Consider the following 20520-nt stretch of genomic DNA (forward strand, 5'->3'; position numbering starts at 1 on the left):
CTTATGGACTTACTTGAGGAAAGATTTATTCTAGAAACTAGACAAATACAAATCTGCATTATTTTTGTTATGGTGCAGAGTTATAAATCATAACATTTGTTCGTTGTTTTTAAAGTAAGAACTATTGTGTTGACTACATATGTTCTCATTGTCTATGGCAACAGGCGGCAAGAGAGGGGAGAGCGGAAAGAGGTCACTCTTGCGGTATTACCGAGGGATAGGGGCACCCGCTCGATACTATATAATGTATAATTTTAAAGATACCACACGGTAGAATAGATTTTCTAGCATGGCAAAGCATGACGAGAAGAATGGTAGCACTGAATTAAATTTCTGTATTAGTATGTATTTTTAATTACGCTATAAATAACATTTAGCTTTTTTAAACCCATCCTCCAAAGTGTTAGAATAAAAAATCTTATTTTTTAAATTACTAATTAACTTTTCTTGTTATAACTTTAAAAAAACTGGCCAAAATGATTCTAATTTGTGCAAATGTGGACTTATTCAAAAAAATACTACAAAAGAATGTTCTATTTACGCAAAAATCAAAAAGGTTAGATTGAGGCAAAACAGACTCGGAAATATTATTTATTTAAACGCCATTAAATGGCTTTTGCAATAGAATGATACATCGGATTATAAGTATATAGGTACACAGGAGAATATTAGTAATAAATTACAGAGCAAGTAATTTGAACACAAAAATATTTTTGCAAGTAATACAGTCGTTAATAGAAGTGCAGTGAGATAATACATAATTAAAAGAAATATCTACTAATGTAATAATAATTTAATGAATACTAGGTTTATTTAAGACCTGACATGAATCGAGGTATGAGGTGTTTATGATCATTTTTTTTATTTTTTTTTATTTTTTTATTTAACGCCCAGAGGGCTTTTACATGTAGGCGGTACAATTTTAATGACAGACAGTTTTGAAACATGGGAAAAAAATAATAAAAATAAAATAACATTAAAAAATAATATATGCAAGAAACAAAATAAAAAATAACAAGAAAATAAATATAAAAATACAGCGATTTGACTGGTTTACAAAAATATAACTTCCATTCAGGAATAGTGTTGAAATAAGTCTTTTACGTAATCCACAAAATTCGCAAAGTTAATATCAAATATATCGACATCACCTAAGTATTGGTTTCCCATAGTGAGAAACCGTTGTATTGGGGAGTTCGCAATGTAATTGCGCTTATGTGTGTTGCAGTGGAATAGTGTATTTGGTCGTGTTGTTATTGGAGGTAAGTTTATGAGTTGCAGAAGTTTGCAACAGTCGAATTTAGAGTTTAGAATCTTGAAGAAAAAAGTTAAGTCGTTTATTTTACGCCTGTCTTCCAATGTGTGTATTTTTAGAGTATTTAATAAGAAATGATATTGTAAGTCTTCTAGTGGGATATTTAATTTAAAATTTATAAAACGTAGAGTTTTTTTTGTATTCGCTAATAATAGATAGTAATTAATATAATATAAATTCTGTTAAGGTAAAAGGTCTATTAAAGGTATTTAAAATGTCATCAGAAAATCTATTACGAGCGCCTAGTTGAATAAAGTATGGACAAAATATTAATATTGTGTCCATACTTTTTCTTGACACAATCTATACAATTTGATATTACCTACCAAACAAAAAATGATGTTTTGATTAGTTTCTTAGAACAGGCACTTCCTAGTTAGAAACTAATATTGACTGGGCCATAATGTATTCACGCCTGTATTACAGCTTATCCTCGACATACGTTGTACTTGTCATATTATTACATGTTATCGTGCATAATATATCCAATATCCATGTATAGATTTTTTTTATTTTTCAAAAAGAAAGACAAACATTGCCAAGTTACACCTGAGTTAATAACCTGACAATATTTGAAAATCTCCTACTACCACCACAGTAAGCGGAAAATGTTGCTTGTATTGTGGTGGAGGACTTAGCCAGCCGAGTAATTTAACATACGAAGCTTGGGTGGGACCTAAACGCGATGTCAACTCAGCCACCGACCGATTATATGGCGTATTACTTTTAATAACTTTTAATATGATTTCTCAAATATACAAGAATAAATAAATAAATAAGTTTTCATATTGCACTCGTACATCTGTGCTGAATCAAGCGACTGAGTAAACTCAGAATCTCACTTTGACCTCTAAAAACTCGTTTGTCCACCACAATATGAACAAGAAGAATAATTGTCATTTATAATTATTGTGTCACTCCGCTTGTTGTGACTCTCTCTCTTATTTGTAACCCATTTTTCGTTGATGTTGTGTTATCTACAGTTATAATGTTAAATGTACGAATTTTCTTTAAAAACAATTGCTGAAGGTTGACGGTAGTTGTTCACGAGGTCGGATAATAATTCTGCCCACAGGCAGGCGCCTAGATCAGAGTCTTACATAAGCGTCAAACCCACGGATTTATATGTGAAGCAAGAACTCATTTTCATATTGTGAGGTATGGTTAGGTAGACGTTTCTCAACCTTTTTATTTTCACGACTCCCTTTTAGGCCAAAAATTGATGTGAAAACTTATTATCATATTTTAATGATAGGAATGGTTTTCAAGAAGTTCGTCCAAGACACAATATTGTGGACCAGAGTCATGGTTAGGGGTGCCAGTACAAAGGGGTGGAGTCAATAGTGCTAGGTCATCTAGCGACTTTGTCCTCTCACCTGAAGGGTTACATAATTTATTTTTTTTTAAAAACGAAAGACTAACATTCCCGGGTTACGAATAACCTTACAATATTTGAAAATCTCCTACTACCACCACAGAAAGCAGAAAATGTTGCTTGTGTTGTGATGGAGGAGTTAGCCGGCCGAGGAATTGAACACACTACGCCTGAGTGGGACCCAAGCGCGATGTCAACTCGGCCACCGACCGGTCAAAACATAAAGTTATTAATTTTCATTTTTGCTTGAGTTTAGATATATCTCTTGAAGATAGTGAACAATAACCTGGACCCGTAGGTATATATTGTGAAATAAATATACATAACAGACCGCAAATCCTTTCGCAAACACGAATACGGTATACCACTATTATGATCGTTCTGTTATTATGGGTAATGAACCCGTTTCGGTGTAACCTAGGATCAAGTGTGCTTTTCATTACAAGAATATGGTAATTCGAAGAAGATAGGTGTAGATACGTCTTAACATCAGTTTTAGTCCTTTAATTTTTAGAGAGCTGGAGTGGAAAGATTGAAAAATACCCCAATAATTATGTTGCTAGAGCTGAAATTTCTGAAATTACAAAATTTAAATTTTTGTGTTTATATTGTTTTTTTTTATTTTAATATTTCAATTTTTGTGTTTACCTACATTTTTTTACATTACAAAATTTCAATTTTCGCAGTTTCTTTTTCGGATTTTTTTTTCATCCACAGCAAAATCAATAGTGGTATGTTTCAATCTCACCACTCTAGATCTCTGAAAAGTCACGGACCGATAGTGCTCATTTTGTGAAGTTATACGGTGTTTAAAATTTTGGTTTTTAGTTTCCAAGTATAAAAATTACCCCCTGTTAGTCTCGCTGGATGGGCATGAAAAGTATTGAATTTTTTGTTACTTTTTTACTCGTATACTCAAGACCTTCATTAGCAAATCACTTCATTCAGTCTCTTTCTTAACTACCCCGCAGCCAAGTTGGGGGAGTGGTTAGTCCCCAAAATTACAATCCTCCTTAATTTAGCGTAAATACTTGACATATCATTTTAGTTTTTTACGTATTTCTGCGCAAATACATAAATTACCAATAATAATTTACTGAATAATTGGGATTTCTATAGTCTAAAAGCCCATAAGACAGAAAAATGCATGGGATCGTCGGAAGACCCACTTGGTTACAAAGGTTTTGTTTAGTATCTTGGCCTGTCAAGAGTCAACGTCCTGATGTCAGAACATGTAGGTTATTAAAGATAGTGGTGCTGTCGTAAGGTTTCATATTATATCACAATAATATATATAAAAATGACTGAATGAAAAAATACTGAATTCTGTAGAAATGAGATCCCTAAGGGGTATGTGCGATAAAAACCATGTTTGATCGTGTGAGAAATATCCGCAAAGAAAGCAAGGCTGACGTAAGCGTAATGAGTAAGATTAAGAAAGGGACGCTTAGATGGTTTGGGCATGTAATGCAAATGAACGAAGAAAGGAGTGTAAGGAGAATATATAACGCAAATGTGAATAGTTGAAGAAGTCCGGGACGCCCAAAGAAGTCATGGCACGATCAAGTGAATCGGATGTCAAGAGTCAGAATAATATAAGAGTATGTATTAGACGGTATATGAATGCGAATGAAGCAAAAAGCGTGTGTGAAGACCTAGTTGTTTGACGGTCCGTTCTCTCTGCCTAACCCTGCACGGAAACAGCGTGATGATTAGTTAAGTCTATAAATAGCTTAAAATAAAGTTTATCCGAGACTTCTGTTTGTGCCCTTAGTTCTTCTAAGCTACGCACCGGCTTTTGATAGAGTTTTCACTATCATTTAGAGAATTTCTTCCAAAAGGTTTACACATATAATACGTTCATTTTATATTTATAGAAAGTAGAATAATTCGATGTTTTATAATGAAGTCGAAAAAATATACTTTCGGGCACTACATTGCTAACGCTGGCTAAACCTTATGAGATACATCAAAATAATTTACTACAGAATTGTATATCTTAAAAAGGCCTACAAAAAAGTCCATCATGGTATATGTCTATCTCCTAAGGATAACCCCCAGTAACGCCAGGTACACGTCAGCTTAGTTAGTTATAAAAAGCGGTAAAAAAAAGTATTGTCGTCGCCAGTTGTTGGTAAAAACTTGATCACTCCGTACATAAGAAACATGTATCACCTTTGAAATATTTAACATAATATATCTACCACAATGGTTATCCACATCATCACGATGATTGTTTTTTTATGATTATCGTCTGATTAATCTAAAACAAACTTGTTTATGAATATGTCCTGTTCGTGCGAACTTCCTTGCGGTGTTTCTCCCCTCCCACAACGACCCGCCCGAATATAAAGCCTTGCGAGCGCTTTGAACAAACAGAAGCAGTTTTCTTTTGAAAAGGCTAACACATCACAAGCAACATGAACCCAATCGTAAGTGTTTTTCTGATTGTTAGTTTTTCCATTTTGATCAACTTGTTTTGTCGATCAATTTTGCTGAAAGAAAAATTACACCCTAATCAAATATTCAATAGTAATTACTAAATGTTTTGACCGTAAATATTTCCCTAATAACCGCACTTTAAATAGACATGGATTGTGGAAAATACACTTGGTTCCAACTTGATTACTACGAGAAATATCGATGATTGTAAAACTTGCATTATAATTCCATTTTTATTCAATCAAAGTTTTAAATTTACCTTATAAAATGATCCCTTTTCAACCATTTTGGACATTTTTATATGAGCTTGCGAGAGTTTCGTTACAATCTAAATACGCATAAATTACTTAATTGACCCAAATTACGAACCTAATAACCTTTTTTGTGCATGTTAATAGTTTTTTATTGTGGTAATTGATGAAACAATGTGTAATTTCTATTATTTGTTCGTGGTGCAAAGTGCGCGGTGGTTAGTGAAATAATTACCATTTTGACTTGTAAAAAATGTGCCAGTTCTCTCTGTGTGTATTTAAAAATCATATTTTGTTATCATCTGTAAGTGAATTTACTTTAGATTTACATAGACAAAACAGCTATAATGAATTAAAACTAATAAATCTTGCTGAAATCGTAATTAAAAAATAATAACTAAGTGGTTTAAACGTGTTGGAACCTCCAATAATGTATGAAATACGTTTTCAAGCATATGTTTTTTTTGTATCGCATGGTCGTGCACCTAGTTGGTGACATCCATGAACTACAATAATACAATTAAAAGTGTGCATTAGTCTGTGGTTAAAAATTAGTATAATAAATTGTTTACAAAATCGGAAAGCACTCAAAAACTTCATATTCAATCCATTTTTTGGCCCGCAAGGTTGGAAAACAGAATGTTTTTATTATTTTTAGCAGTTTTTGAAGTACCATAATAATTTTTGTAGGAGCAGAAGAATTAGTTGTTAACTAATATGTCTTGTTAATTTATTAAATTGTAAATGCAGTTTCAAGGAACTAGCTGAAAACCTTAATGACATTGTGCAATTAGTCATATTACGAGTGCTAAATATATCACCAGGCGTAGAATGTGTGAATAATTGTTATTTGTGAATATACATATAAAATTGAAATATGTGAACAAACGACAAACAATAGTTTTTTGTCAGTTATTTGATTGCGGTGGCGTGATTGTGATGCTTAGTTACAGTCCATACGATACCCATAAAAGAAGTGGCAGTAATTTAGATGACAAATTAAAAATAATCATAATTTTTTGAATTATTACAAAATAATATAACATTTCAAATTATAACAGTATGCAATACTTTTTTTTCCTAACTATTCTACTACTACATAAAGCGAGCTCCAGGAGCTCGTGTTTATAGGAGGAGTATTTACATTAAAAAAATCCTTAAAAGCGATGTGTGAACAATATTCAAATGCTTATCAAAGAAATTAATATAATTTAATATTTAAATTATCTACAAACGAAATTCAACATACAAATTAATACTATTTTAGATTTAAATTAACTAGAAACGTAATTCAATGTACACAATTTTATATAATTAGTTTTAGAAAAATATGATATAAGCGAAAGTATAAATATACCATTCTGCAATTCTGGGAGTTAATTTTCATTTTGAATTGTTCATATTTCAAAGTTTCGGTTACATTAATTTTTTTTTGTACAATAATATATTGTACCATCTCACATCTAAATACAATTGTCTGACACGTTGAACTCACAATCACAATTTGAGTTCAACAGCTCGGCTGCTATGGGTCTCCTTCAAGACCCATGTTTACTCCTTCATCTCCTCAGAAGAACCATCCCAACAGCATCCTCAAATATGACATGCCCTGAGGAAAAATTTGTGTGGAGTTGAGATATCATATTTACAAGAGAATTCTTTTTTTAATATTTTTAGTTCATCGCGACATTCCTGTGCATGGGAGCCCTGGTCTCAGGAAACCCACTGCTGCTGAACGATGGACAATGGAGAGGAGAAGGTCTGCTGGAGAGCCAAGACTGGGCTGCTAAGGCCTGGGGAGGCCCAGGAGTATTGGCCCCCGGAGTGTGGGCTGCCCGCGCCGGTGTCCTTGGAGCCCCTCTGGGTACATGGGGACTGGGAGGAGCCGCTATCCTCGACGGACACGCTATCAACCCCGCTGAAGTAGCCGTCGCCAGAGCAAACCTCATCGCCGCTAACGTCGGAGCCTCTTCCTCCCTGCTGGGGTGGGGATCTCCCCTGAACCACTGGGGTGGCGCCCCCATCGGACTCGACGGCCGTGTTGTAGACACCCCTGAGGTAGCCATCACCAAGGCCGCCCACTTAAACGCCAAAGTGGCCGCCGTCTCCGGAGGACTGTGGTAACTTCCTCTTCTCTTCAAACAACTGACTGATCCTTTCTTTGACTGTATATTATAATATATCTACCGAGCTCTCAACTTTTTTATGATTTATAAACACTAATTTTACAAACACACAGTGTTAAGTCTCAAATGTATATTTTTTTGTTATTATATTTCTGTTACTTGTTTAATTATGCAAAGCCAATAATAAAAATACAAATTCGAACCACTTTTTAATTATTATTGTTGTATCTCCAAATTATTTTTATTTCCATTTCAAATAAAAGTACAAATCTCTTTGGGAACAAATTTTTGTTCTATTTATCGAAAATGACTGCAGATTACAAAATTTCAAAGAGAATATACACACATTTATAGTCGAGATAATCGAAGTTTGAAACCCTCATAATGTAAAGATTATAGTATACATTAAAATAAATTTTGGAGTAATTTAAATTAATTTTTGGGAAAACGAAAATTTAAACACCTCCCTTTATTTTCATAAAATTAAACGGGGAAAGAGTAAATAAATATGACGATATTATATTAACTTGTAATATTTGCTAGAATACACAGACGTTATATTAAATTCTGTGGGTAATAAAAATCAAATATATTGTGTTTATACGGATTTTTTAAAAGCCTTTTATAAAATTGACATCGAAGTGCTTATGAAGAAACTGTGTAAACCAAATGTCACAAAAAGATTAAGTCAAGCAGTTAGAACAAAGAGTTTTTAATCACGTTTCTATAATAAAACATCAGGAATTCCACAAGGATCACATCATGGAATCGCTTTTATTCGCTCAATATTAAAATTCGAGTCAGTAATATGGAAACCCAAATTCTAAAGTTAAAGGTTAGAAAGAATAAAAAAGTGTCCTTAAACAGTTTGACTTTGAATCCTTCCGATCACCCGAACATTTAAAAGACTCATTAGCGTTCCATAAACAAATAACACTAGAATATAGAAGAGATACACAAATCCCACCAAATATTCTTATTCAAAATCATCCACAACGCTGTCGACAATGACTACCTTCTGTAAAACCTTAGTTTCCATTGACCAGTGTGAAACACACTGGTCAGTCTTCAGTTCGTCAAGCAACTAGCCTACAATGATATAAAAACAGAACTTGAAAAATCTTTCACAGAACTTGAAAATGAACGTTGAAATTTGATGAATTGTTCAGATTCTCCGAAACAACCCGTCCTAAATGTATATTGGAAAATATAAACCACTTTCTAAATTACGAACACTATACTCCTGCTGCGTGTAAGATCTGCAAGTGATTTTCTCATTTTCATTATGTTGTTTTTCTTTATTTATTTTTTATCTTTGAATATTATTTTATGATGTAAGTATATATTATTTTTTTAGAGTACTTGGTTCAAATTTACATTATCCAAATATATACTTTTAGGGCGGGTTTGTTTCACAGATTTTGAGCAGGTCATAAAATTTCAAAGTTAATTTTCAATATTCTACAAAGGTTAAATTCAAGTTCTGATATTATATTATTACTGTCCAGTGGTTTTAAATAGTTGAAATAATAACAGAACTTGAATAGAACTTTCACAGAAGTTGAAAACTTATTTTGAAATTTGATGAATTTTTCATATTCTATGAAACAATCCGTCCCAAATATTTTTTTTTTTAAATAATCATTAGTGTTTTAATATCTTTATTTGTAATAAATGGATAAAATGATATCTTCACTGGGATCTCCCGTGCTAGGGATTTCATTTACATATGATTCAATGTGGATAATATTAAGAAATTATAAAAATATTGAATAGTGTTTTTTTCTAAAATAATTACAAATACATTACAAGGTGTTTTTTTGTTCACTTGAGTGGTTTCGGTTTCAGTCTGTATTTGGTGTCAGTAAAGTATCTATTTCTGATCTCCCTTTGTTTTGTATCCAGCTTTTTATTTGAGATTCTAATGTTAAACTATTGTTGCGAGTTTTGTATGAGAGTGGAATATTTTCGTAGAGTTTAGTACCATACTATAGGAAGCTTTTTTGCCCAAATGTTCTGTTTGTATTTGCTTGATGGATATGTTTTTGACCTTGAGATTTTTTTTTTTAAAATACATATGTTATTTGTTTATGTTTCTATTTCTTTCAACTCTACTGTATGTTTGTCTTTCTTTATTTATGTCCTTCTGTACATAATATGAATTCTTTCCTGTTTCATACAACCATGTAATATGTAATAATTTAATAAAATATTTTTTACTGTTTCGGTCCCTAATAAATTAATATATTAAAAAATATACATTTATAAGCAAAAAAAAAAATTAGTAAAATAAAAATAAAATTAAACCTAAAAAAAGTAAAATTTAAATCTATCCATCTAAGGTGTGGATTCGTGGGTTTGTTTTATAAACATTCTACAATTTTATTCCAAGATTGATGAAATTTCGCACACTTGAACTTTAAACTGGAGGAAGGTTACTGTTTATAAGAAATTTCTAAAAACCCCTCCCACCTCCTTTTACCCACCCTAGTAGAATATTAATTCTTCTTGATGAAATATCCCACTCTTTTGTAACAAATAATGTCTAGTACGGATGTGAAATATTTTATTTATTTGTATTTTAAATGATAAAATAAAGGCCATTAAAGAATTTCAATTTTTAAGATTTTAGAGGAAACTTTGGTAATTAAGATATTTATTAAAAAAAACCTTGAAACCTACCATTTAAGGGCAATCCTATATACTACCGACATCTGTCGGATAATTGTATAACTTCTAAGACCTACCTACACCAGAGCCATCTATGTCTTGCAATACAAACTATCACAATAATGATACTGGATCAACCGTGCTATATTTTTTACCATGATAATCCCATAAATTAACATATTAATAATATGTTATAACATTTGATAGACTCACTTGGTCACCCCCAATGGGTGCATAATAATTATGTATGTATTACCAATGTCCTTTTGCTGGATTAACTGAATGCAAATCACTGCATTATTCCTATACAATGCCTTGCGGATAACGTTATGAGTTATTATTGAATTAATTTGTAACTTGAAACTAATTTTCATAATTTTTCCATTACAAAATAATTCCTACAATTATGATTGAGAACTGTATACCTAGGTAATGAAGAATAATAAATTATTTTAAATGTACGATAAATAATTTTTTATTAAAAAAACTTGTACGGTCAAGAGTACGTTAACGTTAGGTACAGTTTGACAAATAAAAATGAATAAATTAAATACATTTTTCATTTCTTTGGCAGCATTGAGTAATACCGAATTTGGATCAATATACGTAGACTAGTGCAGACCCGTCAAAAAGCACAGATTCTTCGTCGATACTCTAAAAGAATACACTGTGTTTTTATTTATCACACAGAGAAAACGTACTTATGTAAAATATTGCAAATGTAATAAAAATCTGTTGAAAAGGGGATTACAGGTCTTTAACGATTGAATTGACAGATTTCCTAATAAACTATCAGTATAACACGAATGTGTTGTGAGAATGTCAAAACACGTGTTCATAAAAATTGTTATATTTTGTAATTATATTTAGCAGGATAAGCGCAGCTGCATGACCTATTGTTCCGATGTATTCTAGAAGTACTAATATTTTATTAAGAAATTGAATGCAAGCACGTTTTTAACAAGATTTTAATTTTTCAGTAATACTCAATTTTCTCTGCTCAGAATTGTAGGATTGATAATTGCATGTAAGCTAAAAAGCGCTGACTCCTAAATAATCACGAAATCTGACTTTGCTTGTCAAGATTAACGCGAAGAAATTTAAACAAAAGAAATACACATTTCAAATGCATTATTTAATAATTTATATTTTGAAACAATAATAAAAAACTAAAATATTTGCAGATCTTAATACACTATTAAGTTTTATGTACATTAAATTTAAACAAAATTAATGTAGGTACGTGTGAACATAGTCAATATGTGAACATTAGTCTTGCAACAGTCACGGGCTTAAAAATGCGATGACACACCAGGGAGATTTTTTTAAAAATCTTTTGAATTTTAGAATCGTTTCCAAAATTGTCACCGCGACCAAAGCTTTTCATCTGCAGACGTCAACTATTGCTTGATACTTGTTCGTACGCGTTTAGATCAAGACAAAGGTAATGCTTTTAAAATACAGATTGAACAAATTACCGAACGAATGAACGACTTCTGACTTATATATAGCGACAAACAAACAACATTGAAACGTTATATCATCCGATCAATAATGATTTTTTCTACCTCGTTGACATTAAGGCATAAAGAGATTAAAATGCAAATGATAAATTAATGTTGAATAACTAACTGATATTGCCAACTGTGCGAGGCGGCAGATAATGTATTATGTATTTGGAGTAGCCACGCCCTAGACTCGTATAGAATTTATAATACTACCTGTGTGATTAATCAAGAATTGTTTATCTATTGTTATTTTTAAGGCTTCATGGGCATTATAGCTTCTCAAAGGAATCGCTTCATCTGGGATGAAATTCTTTCAATATTGTGATAGTACTAGCGTAGCGCCACGACAAACCACGGGATATTAGTAAATATTTCTTTCTGGGAAATGGAAATGCATAGACCCTTAGTAAAATCATGAAATCTGTCTAATTTTCAAGATGCTTAAATTGTCACTGTCATAATTGTCATGTTATTTCTGTATAAAATACTAAATTATCCGTTTGCTAGCCCAGAATTTCATGCATTGGTTAGTTTTTGGATTCCAAAGGCGGGATTTATTTCAATTAAAAAATTGTGGGACTAACTACCATACGTATTTTTTTGCCCAGAATAGACATTTATAATTTATCACAAATACAATATGTTGTTACTGAGGTAGGTCAGTTGTGTATAATATCTATGTATAATTGTTAACTAGTATTATCTATGTATAGTGCATAATTATTGTTCATAAGTAAAAGTCCCTAAAAGGGGGGTTAGTAAATAAATTTGCCCCAAGAAATTTAACGAAAGATATACATACACATTTCAAATACAGAATAAAAAATAATTTTGTGGTTAAAAAATATTACTTTATGGATAGGTAGGGACTCTGTCGCTTATTTTAATTATTGACACATCAATTCCAATTTTGAAAAACACTTAATTTCAAAACAAATCCGAGTTTATTGAACTGATGTTAAAATCACTCACAGACAGACCCACAACCAAACTTAGTACGTTTGGTGATGATAATTTGGTGTGGGGAGAGGAAGGAGATGGGGAGTAGGAATATTGAGAAGAGGAAGGTGGGGAAGCATAGATTATACTTCTGGGGATTATCTATTCGATGATCCACAGACTCTTTATGCTGTTGTTTGCGGGGATGCTGCATTGAAATGGAATATTTAAGAGAGAAAGCGAGTTAACCTGGTTTTAGAATAGATACCTACCAGTGGCTGTCCGTGATTTTTGAGTGAGCTAGAGTGGCAAGATTTAAAAATACGACATTACTGTTGTTGTACCTGAAATTATTTCTTTCAAAATTTCATCATTTTTGTATGTACATAGATGTTTCAGTATGAGAAAATTCTGAAAATCTTCATACGAAAAATTTTGATCTGGAAGAAAAATGTTTTCATCTACAATAACCTCATTAATGTAGTATTTTTTCAATTTTTATACTCCAGTTCACTGAAAAGTCACTGACTGCTACTGATAGATAGCTATTTTATAAGAGATAAGATGAAAAAAATATTGTGAAAGGAACAAAAAAACGTTTCGTTGATTATTTCTTAAAAATAATATTTTTTACCTAATTTTTTCTCACTTCTAAGTATGCAGAAAAGTGTTATTTTATACACACAGTGCTATCGATAAATATTTATACAGAGTTTATCGGAATGTACTCGACAAATTTTTCCAGTCATTTCTGAGTTTATTTGGAGGAAAAATATGTAGACGGCATTTCCGATAATTTTTTATTTTTTTTAATTTCAGCAATAAATTTTTGTTTCAAAAAATTCACATAATAATTATAACCAGTCACTCAACTGGAACCGAGTAACGAACCAACCCCCACCCCGACCCTAACTGTCCGATAACTACTGATTTAAAAAAAAAAGTTTTTAACCAAACAAAATTGAATTAGAATCATTTAAATTTTGTCGGGTACATACTGATACACATGTTTACATATTTATCAGCACTTCAGCATAAAATTATCTCAGAGACCCTAAAATTCATATTTTAAATTCTACGATAAACAATAAATTTTTTTAACAGTTTCTACCTACACATATTAAAGGTCGGAAGACTTAGACCCGAAGCTCCGGAAACCAGAGGCTTTCCGGAAGGCATTGTTTATACAGGATGTCCAAAAGGGAAAGAGGGTATTTGATAGTTGAATAAAATATGGTTCCAACAAGATCGGGCCACATCTGACTAATCAATTGAAGCTGTGAACGAACTGTTCCTGAATAAAGTCATTTCTCGTGGAAGCGCCATTAACTGGCCACCCGGGAGCCTCGACCTCAGTCCACTGGATTATTTTTATAGAGATACCTAAAGCGTAAGGTATACGAGAATATACCGACAAAGTTGACACTTTTGCAGCAAAATATCAGATCAGAAATGGCAGCCATCTCAAGAGCGATGTGTCAACGCGTTGTTGCCAATCTTTGTTCAAGATTAGAGGAGTACGAGCAGTGCGAAGGGACAACATAATCGTTGCTAAATGATTTTTCAGATGAGTGTCAATGATAAAAAAAAAACATATCAAATACCCGCTACCCTTTAATTATTATTACCCTGTATTATAAGCAATTAGATTTTATTTGGGTTTTCAATTATAAATCACTATTTCATATTAATTATAATAACTTTTTTTTTTATTTCAATTTAAGTCTCCTACTTTCGATCTTTAATTACTCAGGATCCCTCCAGTAAATACATCTAAAAATCGCATGTCACCACTTTATTATTTTGTATTAAAATGCGTATTTATAAAATACGAAAAAAATGATGTTTTATTTAATTGCTTGAAATGATACTTAAATTGACAATGTTATGTTTTGGTTTTAAATATTAATACTGCACTGCCCAGTCCTAACTGTTCCTAACCGTCTGGAGCCAGTGACACTATGGCATCCCCAATTCGGGTTTGATGTGATGTTGAAGGTTGAGGGAGGAGAAGGATATGGGGAAGAGGAAGGCGATGGAGTATCTGGTTATTCAGATCTGGTCACCAAACTCGGCTAAAACCATTTCAAGCAACGTTTCAATTCTGAATTGTGGTCTTACACCAGGGCGATACCGAGATAATCTTCCACTATGGTTAGTGTCCCAAGTGTACTAAATATTATTTTAAATTAATAAATTGAACCCCGGGATTTGAACTCGCGACCTTCGGCTTGCTATTTGATAGTTTTACTCCTCAACCACGGAGGCCGACATTACTTATTACTAACCGTATTAACCGTTTGGGTGCCAATCGTCAATTTTCGTCGATTCGTGTTTTAACGAAGATTGCCGATCGTCGATTTCCGTCGATTGCGTCAGTCGTGTTCTGATTCGCGCGTACGTCTGTACGTAAAATTCTCATTTTTCCGAAACGCCTGGACTTCGGGATCCTCCTTCGCGTGATTCTAAACCAATATTCTTTAATAAACCACCGAAAAAATCATCGAAATCCTTGAAAATTCAAAGAATTTATGGGGTTTTAAAATATATATATAGTTTCATAAAAAATAATGTTTTTTGGTGGCATTTTACAAGCAACTGTATGAATTTTTTTTGGCACTCAAACGGTTAAGGGTTATTTTTGAAGAATACTAAAAAATGTTAACACAGCATTTATTTTATGATGAACTAGCTGAAGTGTTCCCAGCGTTGCTCAACTTTTCTCTTCTTTCTATAAATATAATACGCATGAATTATATATATAAACCTTCCAGAAGAATTATTTTTTAATGATTAACTAATGTTTATAAGACAAGGTTTTATGCCCAGCATAAAGGATCCGGGCGTTCCGGGCGATCCGGGCGGAATTCCCGTTGGCGGCATTTATTTCTAATCAGGAGATATTTTCAATTTGTATTGATATTTCAGGCGACTAATTATTGCTTATAATCATTTGTCTTATAGAAGAAATTCTCTAAATGATTGTGAAAACCCTATCAAAATTTGTTGCGTATTTTAGAAAAACTAACCGCACAAACAGACAGACGCAGATAGCCACATTGTTTTATATTATTTAGAGATTAGTTAGTACAACCTAATTACTATCTGTTCATTACTTCAGTTTCTGACCAGAGCAAAGTAATTTAATTGTTAAAAGTTACAAAATAAGTAAATTTTTACAAATACACACGATGTACGCAAACACGTTTCGCACATAGGAAATTGATTTAATCTATTTATTCATATTAATTAACTACACAGATTGAAAAAATGCATATTAGCTAAAAAGCTCAGACACAGATTAAACGTAAAAACCTAACAGATTTAACCAATCTAAAAATACTCTTTCAAATGAAGAATTATAATAATTATCAATTCTTATATATTACATGTTGGCATCACTTTTTCACTTGTTGGAATTCTTCACAGTTCCAATTTTGAAAATGATACTGAAATTCTAAAAACATCTGAGTTCATTTAACCAATTTTACAATCATAGACACAACCGATATCAGTACTTTAAATGATTTTTTCCAATAATTTCATTTGTTGAGGTGTTTTTAAACCGGAATGCTTAATTTAATGCTTATTCAATTATTTTTCTGTAATAATTTTGAATAATCAATATTTTGCGTATGACTAAAACACTTCGGCACTTATAAATAAGTAAATATGGTGATCAGTTTTCAACAACGCATTTAGAGAAATGAAGTTGATTGGAAGGTTTTTTTCGTAACAAATAGAATTAAATGCTTTTTTAAGGAATTTTAAAAATATTGTGGATGTGTGTAGAAATGATCCTTCACACCACCTCACAGGACAAATATCCTTCGTTAAATGTTGATTAGATCATGCGTAGATCTCGGTGCCATCGACTGAGGACATGATTTCTGTATAATATTATTACCTCGGGCTAAACACATCAAAACTAGACTACATTACAGACGAGAACCACTTCATAGAAATGATCTAAGTCAGTTGACACAAAATAAACAGTTTTTGATAAATAACTATACAAATTCATACCTTTCATGAAATGAGAGCTTTGACCTGATATACCTGAAATCCTGGGAAGACCTAAAACGCGTCGAGCACGTTTTTTTACTAAGGTTATTGAAATCCATAAAACAACCCTTTAATATTAATACAGACGACTGGGCTTGACAAGTTCTTATTCATCTCTAATGATGAGTTAGGAATCGACTAGTTAGTATCTATGAATCTAAAATAAAATTATTTTTTGGTACTTACATGTTATAAATTTTCATTATATCTTCGGTTTTCGCTGAGTGGTAAACGGTGAAAAATATCTTAAATAATGACATTGTTGATTGAAGGTTCTACGTCACCGAAAAAATTCTGTTATCACTTTTATCATGTCATCAAGCTTTTCTGTTTACAGCTTATACTGTTTTCCTTTATTATCTTGTGAGTACCCCGCATAAGAGTTCCAAACATTTAAAGTCAGTGATATGTTTATTTATTTAGTGATAATACATTACAAAATTAAAACAATAATATGTATAATATATTGTTCCCAGTTAGTTTTAAAAAACTCATTTTGGGAAAGACAACATTTACATTAATAAATTAAGAGAAACTTAATTTTAAATAAGAAAACGAATTTAAAAGGGAGTTCAATGAATAGTGTACATACATTTTAAAAGAGACCAGATAGACTTAACACAGTTAAATGGAAAATATTTCATAAATACATTAAAAGAAATAAACACAGAAGTTCTTTTGAAGTTCCAAAGAAAGAATAGAAACAGATACTAACTAGATAACTCAGGTGGGAGTGGATCATAGCATAATAGCACACTTTAAAATCGAGGGAATACACAAGTTATCGAGGGAATTTTTGGACTATGGCATCCCAAATTAGGGTGTGTTGCGAGGCTGTTGGAAATGAAAAGTGGAAGGACATAGGGAAGAACAAGGTTTTGAATGTCGGGCGATACTGAAATTATTAGCGCACGCCAGGATTTGAAGTCGTAACCTTAGAATTCGTTGCCAACGACGGTAAACACTCAATCACGATGTTCGTCCATTTTGTATCAGACAGAACACACTTAGGACGAGTTATATCACAAAATTTGAACAATTCATCATATTTCACAGTTAATTATGTTATAGTTCCATTCAAGTTCTGTTATTATTCATTTTTTTTATTTGGTACAATATTTTTTACATTTCAAAGTTTTCCAGGAATGTTGGCCTCACTGGGTGGCTTACCCGTGTTGAGGCCTTCATTTAATAATATGAAAAAATAATCAACATAATACATTTAAAGAGAAAATAATACATTTAAAATATAATCTTGTGTGTTTGTGAGTGATGTGTGTTTATATTGGTTTTGTGTGTTACGTATAGGTTTTATTTTTATTTTATGCTTTGACATTTTGGTAATATTGTCTTTTTTGTTCTTTAATCCATTTTGTAATTTTGTGTGTGAATTTATTTTTATTTTCCTAAATTTTAATTTCAAGTTTTACACTGTTGAAAGCTTTTATAGCATGGTAAAAGAACGGGCCCTAGTATGCTTCCTTGTGGAACTCCATATGTAATCGGCAGTGGTTTACTAGTAAGGTTGTTAATTTTGACTTGTTGTGTTCTGATACTCATATAACTTTTTAATAGTTGGAGTTCCTTACCTTTGATACCCATGTTTTCTAATTTTTTTAAAAGTGAAAATTGTATTCATGTGAAGCAACTGGCTTTTAGAACTTTTACAAAACTAAAAAAAATATGTTTTTTTAAACTTTTTTACTATGATCCTAAAACTGCAATATTTACTGTCGCATTGAGATGCATTTCATTACAATTGTCAAGTGGGGAGAAATGAATTATTCATTCTGGTGGCACTTTACCATTGTGGTACCTTCACTGCACTGAATCGTTAGCCTCTGCTAAAACGTCTTTGATCATATTGAATAATTGTCCATTCATGGGTGTTGTCGTCTCTCTGATGATGGAATTCTAATGTGGAATTGTTGAAAGTCATCCTCCCCACTCATCAGAAGCTACGAGCTAGTAGAGTATAAAGCCGGGAGCTTCCTCTGGTAAAGCACAAGCAGTTTTCATCAGTGAAAAGGCCAACTTCTTCACATCTAGCAACATGAACAAATTTGTAAGTTTTTTTATTTATTTTTTATTTTTCTTCATATTTTGTCACAACTCGAAGATAAATATTATCTGTTCTGAAATATAAATGTATTTCTAAATTCTTAGATTGACCGAAAAATATTCTTTGCTTAGAACACCTAAATAGGGTGTACTACGCGTTTATTCAATCTCTATTAAAATATAGTATTATTCTTTGGGGAGGAACGTTATTAAATAATTCAAAGATTAATAATTAATAATCTGTAAAAAACACCCACATTTACCACTGAAACCCCTTTTATAATATTCATTGTACCTTCAACAGACAAAATGTATAAAAATATTCTATGAAACAGAAAACAATTAAACTACATAAAAATTATCTTCGATTGTTGAACACCAAACATACTCAAAATACCTTCCTCTCTCTAGGAATAACTACTTATATTACAAACCTTCCTTTCAATCGAAAAATCATTGAAAATATTGATGAATTTCAGCTTAAATTTGAAAGTTTACCAACAACTGCTTTAAGAACGGATAATTTCACAGAATTAGAACAATTCATCAAAAATAATTTTTCAAGTTTTGTAAAGTTTTATTAAAATTCTGTTATTATAAAATTATTGGTCAGTTATTTTACATAACTGAAATAATAAAAAAACTTGAATAGAACTTGAAAATTAACTTCGAAAGTTGTTCAAATTCTGTGAAATCATTTATATTTGTTATAATTTTTAAAAAATCAACTTTTTTTGATAAATTTTACATTTTTCTTATGTATTTTCACGTTATTATTTACAATTCTTTATTGCTTATGTAACATGACATTATTATTTGACCACAACGTCCCTAACCAAACACCAGGGTCTTGTCTCTTTATCTTGAGGAAAAACTACTATTATTTTTTCTCTGTAATACGCTTTGTAAGAAGTAAAAATAATTTGTGTATTTATTGTAGAAAATACATATATTTAGCAAAAAAGTGTTGCTATGGATGTGGGATATTAAAGAATAATCTGATATTTAATAAAACATTACGAAGGTATGGAAAACCATACATTTTGTGCTATAATAATTTACTATGTTGGCTAAGTACAAGTAAAACTGCTTCAAACTGATATATCGTTTTCTACTAATAAAAAATTCGATTGAAAAAAATTCACTCCTACTCCAACCCTGTAATGATTCAAATATTCTAATATACAAATAATTTCGGTAGAATTTAGCGCGTTTGTTAATAAATCCTGACGCATTTCAGCATACAATTTATAACTAGCAGCGACTCATTTAACATTAGAGGAGGAAACATCAACCTTATACAACACATAATTTATTTGTTAATTTGACAGCATAAACCATTACTCGGTTGACGGGCAACCCGGATAGAAAATAATCAGGGTTCGAGTCCATGAAAATAAATTTGAATTAAATATTGTGATTCGATATCCGGATTATATGAAGGAGGAAAACAGATGCCAGTAGCTCGTTCCACATGCGAGCCGTCTTACATAAAAACTTCACTCGTGGACGTCGAGTTTCATGCTCGTGCACCGGTGCATCGGGAATCAATGATGCTAGCACCTTAGAGCAGGCTCCAGTAAAATACCTATAGAACAGGCTAAGTATGCCCGTGCATTAGAGGTGACAATCGGTCTGTTGACAATAGATTGTTAATCAAATAATAATAAAACGTTAGACTAATGTAGATAGGTAAGCTTTTTTAAAACCGTTCGTGTATCAGCGTCAAAAATTATTTCCCGCCGACTAGGCGTTCATGCGCTGCTCG

General features: G+C 31.8%; 2 protein-coding genes across 2 annotated transcripts in view; one reads left to right on the forward strand and one right to left on the reverse strand.

Moving 5' to 3' along the window:
- LOC149412660 (uncharacterized) overlaps positions 1–20520 on the reverse strand; it is a 320577-nt gene that overhangs the window by 188519 nt on the left and 111538 nt on the right. The gene's annotated exons all lie outside the window — the stretch shown is intronic.
- On the forward strand, positions 5025–7711 carry LOC149412677 (uncharacterized). The gene is made up of 2 exons (XM_089645109.1): positions 5025–5122; positions 7061–7711. The coding sequence occupies exons 1-2, from the start codon at positions 5111–5113 to the stop codon at positions 7505–7507; spliced, it is 459 nt and encodes a 152-aa protein (XP_089501235.1). The 5' UTR covers positions 5025–5110; the 3' UTR covers positions 7508–7711.

Source organism: Hesperophylax consimilis, chromosome 22 (genome assembly GCF_061612785.1).
Source record: "Hesperophylax consimilis isolate HC1 chromosome 22, BYU_Hcon_1.0, whole genome shotgun sequence".
In the NCBI taxonomy this organism is placed as follows: Eukaryota; Metazoa; Arthropoda; class Insecta; order Trichoptera; family Limnephilidae; genus Hesperophylax; species Hesperophylax consimilis.